General features: G+C 45.8%; 2 protein-coding genes across 2 annotated transcripts; both read right to left on the bottom strand.

Annotated features, from left to right (window-relative positions):
- Nucleotides 1-3,631: 3,631 nt before the first annotated feature.
- Nucleotides 3,632-6,017, bottom strand: LOC128752688 (oocyte zinc finger protein XlCOF6.1-like). Its single transcript, XM_053854172.1, has one exon. The coding sequence runs from the start codon at nucleotides 5,830-5,832 to the stop codon at nucleotides 4,624-4,626; it is 1,209 nt and encodes a 402-aa protein (XP_053710147.1). The 5' UTR covers nucleotides 5,833-6,017; the 3' UTR covers nucleotides 3,632-4,623.
- A 4,646-nt stretch (nucleotides 6,018-10,663) lies between these two features.
- On the bottom strand, nucleotides 10,664-11,904 carry LOC128752828 (gastrula zinc finger protein XlCGF7.1-like). The gene has a single exon (XM_053854486.1). The coding sequence runs from the start codon at nucleotides 11,732-11,734 to the stop codon at nucleotides 11,129-11,131; it is 606 nt and encodes a 201-aa protein (XP_053710461.1). The 5' UTR covers nucleotides 11,735-11,904; the 3' UTR covers nucleotides 10,664-11,128.
- Between the last annotated feature and the right edge of the window lie 1,065 nt (nucleotides 11,905-12,969).

Raw genomic sequence — 12,969 nt, forward strand, 5'->3', positions numbered from 1 at the left:
CGCGTGGAGGTACACGGGACGTGTATTTCCAACAAAACATGCACTTTGTTTTCATATGTTTGATCATTGGTGCACCTCCTCAATAGTTCATATGGGGAGGAAATCTTGAGTTCTTAGCAGGGCCAGGATAAAAACTGTTATTTAAATCAGGGATGCACCGATCCAACTTTCATGGTCCCAATCCGATACCTGGGTTCTGGGTACCAATACCCATCCGAGACCAGTGTTACAGTATTAACCTTCTCTCCATGCTGAGGATTGACACTGGTCCCGCTTTCAGTCAAAGGCGAAAATGACTTCAAGTGTTGCAAACTTGGCACTTAGTTAAACATAGTGTTTACCACAGGGGTTTCAAACTCACGGCCCCCTGGCCATATGCGGCCTTCATGACTCAGTCCAGTGGCCCGTCACTCGACACCCAACTAAACATGGGGCGGCGTCCGGAGTCCAGTCCATTTCGACCCAATTGGAGGATATCATATGACGTTGTTCATCACGTCTTGCTTTACAAGTGAAATTGGACAGTGATGCCAGTAATGTGTCACTTAGTAACGCTTTACTCGTCTATCACAAGCTTCTTCAGTAATGAATAATCTAGACGTTACTATTATAAAAGTAAAAGTATAAAAGCAAGCTGCCGGCTACAGGGCAGTAAATAACAGAGGCGTGAGGAGAGAGATGCGCGTTTCTAGCTGAAAACACAACGCCTCTACTTTGAGTTAGCGTCTGCAGTATTAACCCTGCAGGCTCCACCAAGGCGCAGATTCACCGGTTAAAGAGAGCGAAATAAAGTAGCTTGGCAAATGTGTCGAAAGTGGGGACTCAAAACTATGTCCCAGTTTTTTAATCCTCTTGATAGTTCAAGTTAAACGACACTTATGATAGATTTTTAGACTTTTATAGACTATTTCTTCTTTGGTGCAGGAAGAAACGATGCTGTGTGATGTACTGATTTCCTCTTGAAAGTCAGAAATAAAATGATGCTCCGGCGTGACATAGCGTAGAGGCGAGTCACAGCAGCCACTTCAGTGCAACTACAGGTGGCCAACAGGAGGCGTGACACGCTGAGACGTCAACATCTGCCTTGTAGTTAAAAAAAGCAAAATAATAATGAAAAACAATGGGGCATTCCCTACATTTTAATATATAAATGACAATATATCGCTTTGTTTTGTCTTTCATTGTGGTTGCTTTTTATGAGTGTCAAAGCAAAACATTGGCTGTACATTCATAGAACTGAGATGGTGCTAAAAAAAAACACTGGAGCCCCATGAAGTCCAACCTCAAAACCGACATCAAAGATATGGTTCAGGCAATGAGAGCTGTGGTCGCTGCCAAATGGAACTTGTAACTTTTACATTCAAGCAATCAGTAAAGTAACTCCGTTACTTTTTGGGGGGAGTCATCAGCAGTTTCCTTTTTTCAGAGTAACTGTGGCACCACTGAAATTGGAGCATGAGCCCATATCTACCACCTTCTCCGACACGTTCCGACCGTCACGTGCCACGCTCCAAACTGTTGGACATCTGGGACGAAGAAAGCTTTTCTTCACATTTGTGGATGACTGCACTTCGTGATGGCAGTTTGAATCGTGCTTTGGTGACAAGAACCTCTCAACAGTTTGATCAGATCCACCCGAGAGACTGAGCGACTCACTGAAGACCCGCTCCAAAGAAACACAGACCCAGACGAAGCAGCATGCAGAGATTCAGGAGGACTTCACCTTTGTTATCGCAGTTTGAGGCGCGTGCTTGACGATGTATACGTGTGTGTTTAACAGTGGCATCCAGACACTCGGCGATGATTTGAATTGACGATGCGCGGATCGGAGCCGAAGAGCACAGAGACACGTGATCATATCCAAACCTGTGTCGCGTCTCTTATTTAACTCATAGTCAATCGCTGGACGAAGCGCGTTGCTCAACACGCACCCGCAGCGGCAGCAGCTGCTGCTCGCCTTCATTCAAATGCGCGACCAATAGTGAGCCACGATTGTGTGGTGGAGTCCGAATCGATGCGGGTCAACTGGTCCTGAGCGATGTCAGCAGCAGAACCGCTGCTCAGCTTCAGGGGGAACTGAAAGCGAGTGCAGCGACGCTGTGTCGGCTGCTCGCGGCTGCCGTCTTGTCATTGTGGCGGGCTCCGCGTGTGGCGTCAACATGAGCACTCAACTCCGAGTTGGAATGTCAGGATCGGTTCCCGGCATTTGTTCCACAGATGCCACCGTAATACCACCCTTAAGAGGCTGGATCGGGTCGACACCAGGCTCGAGATCGCTGCATCCCCACCCAGAAGGTCAGGGAAACACAAGACGACCGCATTAAGTAGGGCAAAGGCGCTGTGGCGTGTGGCAGCCTGTTTCAGCAGCTCCTGTCTCCCGAGGTTTCTGGTGGTTTGGTGAACGTGTGTAGTCTTTCTGCTGGACTCAACTGGGCACTGTGGACCAAAACACCTTCGCTTCTACACTCGGGATGAGCTGTTAGCATTCTGTGCTAACTAGGAGTCGGTGGAGCGACCTGGTGCTCCTGTCTCACCTCCTCCAGGACGGCACTGACGGCACTGGGCGGCTCCGTCAGACGCAGGCTGATCCGCCCTCGCTGCACCACGGAGCGATTTCGACGCTCCTTTCTGCCGAGTACTGTCAGGCTGCACAACAGTAACATCTGATGGACTTGTTGATGACCGTCGCTTGTCAACGAACTCCAGCAGCAGACAAGTTCACGCCGTGTGTGCGCGTGCGTGCGTGTGTGTGTGCACCTGCTCTCCGGGTCTCCATCTGCAGCAGGATCCTCTTCCTTCCGTCTCTCCTTCACAGCAGAGGAAGATGTGGTGGAAACTCGGCAGCAGATGATCGTCACTTATGAATCTTTCCACCTCTGAAGAACATCTCATCCGCTGGAGGATCCACGAGCAAAGAGCACGAAGCTGCGGCAGAGAAAATAAAACATGGCGGAGTGGGCGGAGTCAAGCGCATAAACATCGGGGTCACGTCCCGCCCTCACCCGGAAATGATCCTTTGCACGTCAAGCATGAATAAATAAGTGAGAGACTCCGCCATCAAACTGTACACCATGAACACTAGGCCAATAACAATCACTAAATATCCCAAAGCTAAATGTTTATTACTGCATTTAAGGATATCTTCGAGTAAATCTACTTTTAACTTTTGAAGATGAGGATAAGGCCTCAGCAAATCACTTAAGCAACGACAATTTCCACATATATATATATATATACTTATATATAAATATATAAATATATATATATATATATATATATATATATATATACTTATATATATGTGTGTGCTGCAATGATAGTTATTTTTCTTCCATGTCGCATCGTATCCATGACAAGGACGTTGTGGCGAACAAGTAGCAGTCACAACATGAAGCCTGGTGGTGACTGACAAACCAGAGCTGTACTCGACACCTGATGACATGGAGGACTCAGAAGATACTCCAGACACGTGAGGAATGAGGTGTCATTATGATCACATGATGATCATGATTTGTTTAGGTTTCCTTATGAAGTTACTCGTGTGATTTGAATGGTCGACCAGAATGCATTCATATTCAAACAACAATATTCACATTTATTCAGTTTTTGTCATTGTTCAATGTCCATTATATTGCATCCAAAAATGGGGTGAGCAAATGAAAAAGCACCAACTTCCAGGGAGAAAAAAACCCCATGAAAATACATTGTCGGATTATTGCATAACCATGTGTTTCAAATCTGTGTCTGTGTTCAGGTTCCACTTTATTTCAAAAATATTGCTTCAGCACTCATATTCACCAAGTATACATTCAGTATAGTCTCACATCATTTACAACCCACAAAGGCGGGAATATGTAGGTTAGGGACCTACGCAATGGTTAGTTTAATGGTAACTCTCTTCCCAGTGTCAGCAGATTGTTGGACAGACATCCACTCATGCTGGATTTGGTCAGTTCAGGGGTGACACTCATGTTGGTGCAAACAGAATGTTCAGCCAAGTTTCCCATTTTAGAGATGGCTCCCCATGGGTGTCATGTCCGGCGTTTCCTAAAGTTCATGCCATGGCGACCCAAGGGTCTGGTTCTGAGGAGTAGACAAAGCTCACCATCCTCACCATCTTAATGTCCCCCTCCTCAGTAGACATGACACTCCCAGTAATCGAGCAGCCTACAGCACTAAATACGGACTTGTATGTGTGCGATAATGTGTATCTGGTACGAACACTGCCCTCGATCCAGTCTCTATTTAATGTGTACATTAAACGATTTGACGCTGTGCTGCTACAGATGTTGATGCAATTCTGATGTCATTTAACAAAGCTTGCATCCCACTGCTTCTGTAGTTCTTTCTGCTCCTGACTCTTGAGGCCCTGAGAGGTGACTGAGGTGGGTACCGGACAACAACAGTCGTCGAATTTCATCATATTCAGCCAAATCACCCGGTGGAGACACCCTTTCCATGGAAGCCAGTGTGATGGCACTATGTGCAGGGCATAATACAGGCACTAATAATCTGAAGTCTAGGGCACCCTGCTGAAAAAACACGGCGCCCATGCTTTGCATGTCCCCAGGACGCCCAGACGCCCCTCTAGGTAAAAGGCTGACAGTGAGAGCAGGACAAAGGTTAGTCTGCAGCGTGACTCGTCATGTGTTTCTTCAGGGAACGGTTCCGCATGTAATCTTTACCACACTGAGAGCATCTGAATGGTTTTTCTCCGGTGTGCGTGCTCATGTGCATCTTCAGGGAATCGTTCCGAGGAAAAGCTTTATCGCACTGAGAGCAAACGAAAGGATTTTCGCCAGTGTGAATTCTCATGTGTGTCGTCAGGTGACTGTTCACATAAAAACCTCGCCCACAATGAGAGCAAATGTAAGGTTTTTCTCCAGTGTGACTTCTCATGTGCACCTTCAGGTAATGGCTCAGCACATAACCTTTACCACACTGAGAGCAGATGTAAGGTTTTTCTCCATTGTGATATCTCATGTGTCTCTTCAGGCTTTGGCTCAGCATAAAAGATTTACCACACTCAGAGCAACTGAATGAATTTTGTCTGGTATGAATTTTGAAGTGAGTACTGAGGGTCCCTTTCTGTGTAAAACATTTACCACAATGAGAGCATATGTAAGGTTTTTCTCCAGAGTGACTTCTCAAATGTATCTTCATGGATTGGCGCTCCACAAAACATTTACCACACTGAGGGCAGATGTAAGGTTTTTCTCCAGTGTGAATTCTCATGTGTCTCTTCAGGTGATGGCTCAGCACAAAACATTGACCACACTGAGAGCATCTGTAAGGTTTTTCTCCAGTGTGAATTCTTGTGTGAGCCGTTAGTTGAGGACCCTGTGCAAAACATTTTCCACAATGAGAGCATTCAAAAGGTTTTTCTCCAGTGTGACTTCTCATGTGCATTTTTAGATTTCCTTTCTGCGTAAAACATTTACCACACTGAGAGCAGCTGAAAGGTGTTTCTCCAGTATGAAGTCTCATGTGAAGATTCAGATCACGTCGCCATTGAAAATGTTTGCCACACACTGAACAAGTCAAAGGTCCCCTGCAGTATTCCATGTGTTGATTCAGTCGAGATTTTGAAGAACATTTCTTCCCACATTTAGAGCAGATCACTGATTCGTGATCATCACCTTTCTTCTCACTGACGTGAACCTCTGGAATCTTCAAAACTGACTGAGTGTCTCTGGTGTCTCTCCAGTCCTCACTGTCATCAGTGTCAGAGTCAGAACAAGGCGACCTCTGGTGGTCAGGGAGGAGTGGTGTATCCAAGTCACTGGCTGCTTCTGCTCCTCCACAGGTGTCTCCATCAGCTTCTGTCTTCATGTGTTGAGTCCAGCTGCTGGTTGCTCCATCATCTTCACTCTTCACCTGGACAGGAGTGAGGGAGAACTGGGTGGCCTCTTCTTTGATTTGGTCTAGATCTTCTTCTTCTGGTTCTTCTTTAATGAGAGGAGGTTCTTGTCCCTCCTGATCCAGACTGGAGCTGCACTCCTGCTGCTCAGCAGCATCTTCTTCTTCTTTCATCACCACCAGCAGCTGCTGGACACCTGCAGGGACACACACACCCCAGTCACTCAACAAGAATGAGACAGAGGAGTCCTGAGCCTTGATCTTTCTTTTTGCCGTGATCTACATGAATGTTCCAGCAGAAACAGTTTTCCTATATTTCAGTCTGCTAGCTTTGTCTTATCTGCAAAATACATGGTGTTGTTGTACTCATAGCCGATATGCATAAATAGTATCAGGATAATAACGGAGGGAAAAACTGAGAAAAGTATCGCTGTCACTGTTGCACTTCTCGGTCAATGAACTTTCTTGAGGATAATTGTGTGACGTCATCGAGGTACGTTTCTGGTTGTTGCTGACTGCAACACTTCTCTGAATTAGAATTCAGATTTACACTTATTTAGTGTTTCAGTTCAACAGAACCAATTTCAGATCATTTCTGAGTAGTTGCACAGAAACTCACAGCCTTGTCGGAGACTAAACAAATTATGAGTTCCTCCTGTTCTACTCTTTTGTTGCAGATGCAACAAGACCGCTACAAAAGCTTTGTGCGTTTGATTGCAACCTTTACACTCAAAAGAGCCATTTTGGCCCCTTTCTTACCTACGAAAAATGATCCGGAGCAACAAAACCTAACACAACATAGAGTGCAAAACATTTACCACACTGAGATCATATGTAAGGTTTTTTTCCAGTGTGAACGGATGGATGGACAGGTGCCTTTATTGTCATTGAACCGCAAGTAGTAACAACAAACATCATGACTTCTGTCCGGTAGACATACAATGACATAACAGTGGACATCAGGAAGGAAGAAAAAGGGGAGAAATAAACCCCCAAATAACGCCCAAAGTAGGCTCATGTGAAGGGCACACAGCGTGGGATTAGGAAAAAAAAGCACATGAGCAACATCAAAGACACAACAGAACAGCAGGGATTGTGGCGAGGGCTGCAGTCACCAACCCGCCTATCTACCCCCCAGGGACGGAGGCACGGTGGGGTCCGATGAAGGAGTTGAGATTGAGGATGAAGAGTTGGCGATGGGAAGGTAGGAGGGCAAAACTTCCAGGAGAACTGAGCGACTTTAGTTTTATCTTTGAGCCAATGAAGATAACAATTTGTTTGGGTCAAGCTGACGCTGGAATTTTCCAGGTTGTTCTTCGCCAAAAGTGCAGTCAGTTCTGTCCATAAATCTAATTCTTAACACGTCTTCAACGTCCTCCACAGAAAGGATCGACAGGCACACGATCCTCCACCTCTCCCAGGAATCCATCGTGCATGCGACGTTTGGTGGGGGCAGGTGGGCTCTCCTCCACCCGAGCTCTTAGTCGAACAAATTTGTTTGATTGCGTTGACAGTAGGGATGCTCTGATCGATCAGTCACCGATCACGATCGGCCGGTTTCAGCGTGATCGGTGAATCACTACCTGTCACTCCCGATCACAACAACTGATCACGTGTGACAGTCGTCGCACTGATGAAGCCCTGCTGGTGGTGATGCGCCCGCTCCTCCCTACTGGCTGCTCACTCAGCAGCAGCATGTCTGCTGTGGAGCTTCTTTCAGTCTGTCATGTCAAGTTAGCATCCTGCAGCACATGCACGGGACAATGCCGTGCTGGGAAGCGCCTTCAAGTTAAACACGCCTTTTAAAGCTCCAGCACTTGATGGAGCACAGAGAGTTTTCCGGGCTCATGAAAGTGAGACCGCTGGTGTCTGAATTGAAATGATTGAATGTGTTGTTACGAGTGATGGCCAGGATTTTAGCTAGGCGTTTGAAACAGGGCGTCCAAAGACCCACCCCTAGCCCATTCCCGACCAGACACGACATTGCAGCGACTGACTTTACAACTTGCTTTGTAATAAACAAGCTCTGAACATCTATTTGAACAAAAATAACTTTTTATCAAAACAAACATCTGAGTCAACTAATGGTTAACAGAGGTTGAACTCAGTAGCTGTTGCCACAGTAACACTTTCAGATGCAGGAGTCTCTTGGGCAGCAGTTTTACTCAGCTGATGGGATGATGGGACATTTAGGGCGTCCTGCTGTGGATGGAGGAGGGCGGCCATTTTTCATGTTTTGCAGTTCAGGGCAGCCTGAGGATGCCCAGGTGTCCCCCTAGCTAAAAGCCTGGCGAAGACAAAGAGACTAGAAACAGTTGGCACAGCCGACATGGACACCTCGGCAGAAACTGAAGTAGCACGTGTATGTAACCTAATAATGAATATAGTTCCTTCTTTTTCTGTGTTTTTTATGGTAAAAAACAAGCGTTAGCATTCCTCATAGTCCGCTGGTCATGTCTGGAGCGCCGCGCTCTCGCTACCATAATGTCAGGTAACGTGAGGTAGCTTCATGTTAACACAGGCTTCCATGAAAGGAGTTACAGTCGTAGTCCACTATATGGCCCTTGCACATCAGAGGCGTATTTTTCGTGTGAAGACATTGCACCTTTTTTATTTTCTTCGAACCTGCTGTTTTGCACAGCAGGCTTGCACATCGGCAATGTCATTTTGGACCGCGGTGGGTTTTTCCAGTGTTTGGCTTGAGACGAGAACACACCAGACCATTGGAAACGATTGTTGTTGACAAGTCCCAATACCAAAACACATCTCAAAAATACACCCCAGCCACACACGGTGCAACTGCAGTTCCACAAACGTCACTCTCATTTCACTAACAGAATTTTAAGTTTTACAAGGTTTGGACCAGTGAACTCTTGGACAGACACCAGCGGCGTATTCAAGCGCAACTTTGAAACTGTCCGTCAAACCCTGAACCTGCAGCCATGAAGTTAAACCGACGGACTTCCGGCCGGCCTGGCTGCTAGTTAACGCTCTCTCTCTCACCGCGGTGCATTGGAACTTGCTTCAAATGTCGATGCTTGTTGGTGGTGCCATTGTAGGAGAGGTACGTTTCCACACTGGGCACCTCGCGTTTGTGTTTGCAGTCTATTGAGAAATGTTTGCAGACTTCAGACAGAGTTGGGAGCCACACACAAAAGAGAGCGACGGTGTCGCGAAGCGTCAACGGCTTCAGACGTCAGCGGCTGATTTGATAACCGACGAGTCGTGGTCCCGCCAGTTATGGAACAGGAGGAGCGTTTGTCCTCCACATTTTCACCCAGTGAACAATGGTAATGTCTGTGACTTATTTTTGAATAGTCGTGAGTTTATTATGGTGGAGAGGACATGCTTAGAGAGAAATGCAAAAATGACCACCGACATTCATATTGCATGTTGAGTTAAACCACATTATTTCTCTTTAAAAATAAATAAATACATGGGAAAATAGCTATAACATTTATATATGTTAGTCATTTCGTTCTGTGTGTTCTGTGTGCACGGTGGATGACTGCTCGTCTGCGACGTGACGTGACGTATGTGCGTGTTGACGTGCTAAGGAAGCATGATATTTTTAGTAATTTCACGGAATAATGTAACACCTCTACTTTCTGCCTCTGTCGTCGATGTGTGTGCGTGTGCGTGTGTCTGTGTGTGTGTGCGTGCGCGCGTGCGCGCGTGTGTGCGTGCACCTGCTCTGCGGGTCTCCATCTGCAGCAGGATCCTCTTCCTTCCGTCTCTCCTTCACAGCAGAGGAAGATGTGGTGGAAACTCGGCAGCAGATGATCGTCACTTATGAATCTTTCCACCTCTGAAGAACATCTCATCCGCCGGAGGATCCACGAGCAAAGAGCACGAAGCTGCTGCAGAGTTCTGGAGAAGAACATGGCGGAGTGGGCGGAGTCAAGAGCACAAACATCCGGGTCACGTCCCGCCCCCGCCCGGAAATGAAGCTTATGCATTTCGAGAATGGATGAATACGAGTGAGAAAGTAGAATCAAACCGTTGTGTCAACACTACAACAGCAAAAGTCACAAAATATTTGCGAAATAAATGTCTTCTATAGCATGTTTTTGAAGAAATGTGCTTTGAACTTCTGAAGACGAATGTAACCAATGACTTACCAGTCAGACAAAAATCTTTTTCATGACGCGGCTAGCGCCCTCTGGTGGAAGCAGCTCTTGATAAATCCACACAAACGCCCGCTGTGATACTTATACTCAAACATGCAGCTGCGACGAGATGAAATGAGAGCTGACATTATGAAACAGCGTTAACATTTGGAAGCGTTTTCGAGCTGCTCTGATCCCCACAAACAGTCGGGGTGTCTGTCACTTCTCTTTCCAAAAGAGTTGTACTCCCATTGCGAAATGTCTTTGTGGACAAAACAAACGGATCAACAAAACACCACTTTCTCCTGATTGGACTGGTGGTCATGTTGTTTTTGTTCCTTGGTTGAACTCATCTTACGCACCCTTCATCCTTCTTATTCTCACTCTTACATTTCTCGGTCACTGCATTTCCTTGGAGATACTCGCGCGACCTCAGCGACGCACGTTCTCGCCCACTGCTACGCTGTGCTGAATCAGAATTCAGTTTTATTGTTGGATTGCAAAGGTCGGTAAACCTTTCCACTGCAAAGAGCCATTTTGCTCCCTTTCTCGCCTGAGAACAACAATCCAGAGCAACAAAACACAACGCAGCATATAAACTGCAACTATATATATATTTTTAAATGTATTTATTTTCATTAAAACTGATACAAGAAGTGAGAACAACAGACAGAAATACAGGAGAATGCCAACTATAATATCTAAGAAACACAGAAACACACAGGAGATTTTCAGTCCACCCCGAATTTGTGTAAAACTGATCGGAAGCTTTGCTCATTTAGCATTTTAAAAACACGGCAGTAAGAACACAATCAAACTCCAAAAGAACTGAGCAGCAAAATAAACTAAACTAAAGGTAATGTTCACATCACTGCCACATGAAAGGCTTTTTGACCAGAAACATCACCATGGGATCGATGAAGAGATGGAAACCCAGCTGATGAACTCAACCCCTGAATTAGAATATCTAGGCAGATTTTTCGGACCACGAGAAACATTCTCACCCAAAGGTAGACGAAGGATTTCATATGGCTTTCGAAACTGTGAGGTAAACATGGTCAACGACAGCAGAGGAGAGGATTTTCTCCAGTATGAATTCTCAAGAGAGTCCTTCAGTTCCTGCTCTGTGAACACAAGCCACAGTGAGAGCAGTACAAAGGTTAGTCTGCAGTGTGACTCCTCATGTGTTTTATCAGGGAACAGTTCCGCAGGTAATCTTTACCACACTGAGAGCATCTGAATGGTTTTTCTACAGTGTGACTACTTATGTGTCTCTTCAGGCTTTGGCTCTTCATAAAACATTTACCGCACTGAGAGCAACTAAATGAATTTTCTGCAGTATGAATTTTCATGTGAGCAATAAGGGTCCCTCGCTGTGGGAAACATTCACCACACTGAGAGCATATGTAAGGTTTTTCTCCAGTGTGAATTCTCAAATGTATTATCAGGGATTGGCGCACGGTAAAACATTTACCACAGTGAGAGCAGATGTGAGGTTTTTCGCCAGAGTGACTTTTCATGTGCCTCTTCAGGTAATGGCTCAGCACATAACATTTACCACATCGAGAGCAGATAAAAGGCTTTTCACCAGTGTGAATTCTTGTGTGACCTGCCAGTCGACGTTTTTGTGCGAACGTTTTACCACACTGAGAGCATTTGAAAGGTTTTTCTCCAGTATGAAGTCTCATGTGAAGATTCAGATCACGTCGCCATTGAAAATGTTTGCCACACACTGTACAAGTCAAAGGTCCCCTGCAGTATTCCATGTGTTGATTCAGTCGAGATTTTGAAGAACATTTCTTCCCACATTTAGAGCAGATCACTGATACGTGATCATCTTTCTTGCCACAGTCATGAACCTTTGCGTTCTCCACAGACTTCAAACCTGATTGAGTGTCACTGGCTTCTCTCCAGTCCTCACTGTCATCAGTGTCAGAGTCAGAACAAGGCGACCTCTGGTGGTCAGGGAGGAGAGGTGTATCCAAGTCACTGGCTGCTTCTGCTCCTCCACAGGTGTCTCCATCAGCTTCTGTCTTCATGTGTTGAGTCCAGCTGCTGGTTGCTCCATCATCTTCACTCTTCACCTGGACAGGAGTGAGGGAGAACTGGGTGGCCTCTTCTTTGATTTGGTCTAGATCTTCTTCTTCTGGTTCTTCTTTAATGAGAGGAGGTTCTTGTCCCTCCTGATCCAGACTGGAGCTGCACTCCTGCTGCTCAGTAGCATCTTCTTCTTCTTTCATCACCAGCAGCTGCTGGACACCTGCAGGGACACACACACACCTCAGTCAACAATGAGACAGAGGAGTGCTGAGCCTTGATCTTAGTTGTTGCCGTGATCTGCATGAAAGTTCCAGCAGAAACAGTTTTGCCATATGTTCACCAGCTAGCTTTGTCTTGTCTGCAAAATACATGTTGTTGTTGCACTCATAGCCGACATACATAAATAGTAAAAGTAGAATAATGGAGGAAAACGCGAAAAAAAACAGTGTGTCTTATTGTCTCTGTTTCTCATTCACTGCACTTTCTTGGTCATAATCGCATGACGTCATTGGAGCACTTTCCTGGTTCTTGCTGAGCCCCCACTCACCCTATATTTCATGTAGTACGGTGCCATATTTGACTGTATATCAACGCACATCTACTCACTTACGACCCGCCGACACGTTCAGACGTCAGCAACTGATTTGATAATCCAGTAGTCGAGTCGTTGGTGAGTCGTGGTCGAGAAGGAGCATTTGTCCTCCACATGACGAACACATGTTCACCCAGTGAACAATGCTTTATTTTTGAATAGTTGTGAGTTTATTATGGCGGAGAGGACATACTTAAAGGGCAATGCAAACATCACCGTGACTTTCCCCGCGACAGTGAAACCACTTTCTTTCCTTTTTATGAGCTGAAACAAACGGGAAAATGTGAATTCACCACTTAAACTGTTTGTGTGATGCATATTGTGTGATGACCTTTAAATAAGTGTCAATATAATGAAAACCGCGCGGAG

This window comes from Synchiropus splendidus, chromosome 1 (genome assembly GCF_027744825.2).
Source record: "Synchiropus splendidus isolate RoL2022-P1 chromosome 1, RoL_Sspl_1.0, whole genome shotgun sequence".
Taxonomy (NCBI): Eukaryota; Metazoa; Chordata; class Actinopteri; order Syngnathiformes; family Callionymidae; genus Synchiropus; species Synchiropus splendidus.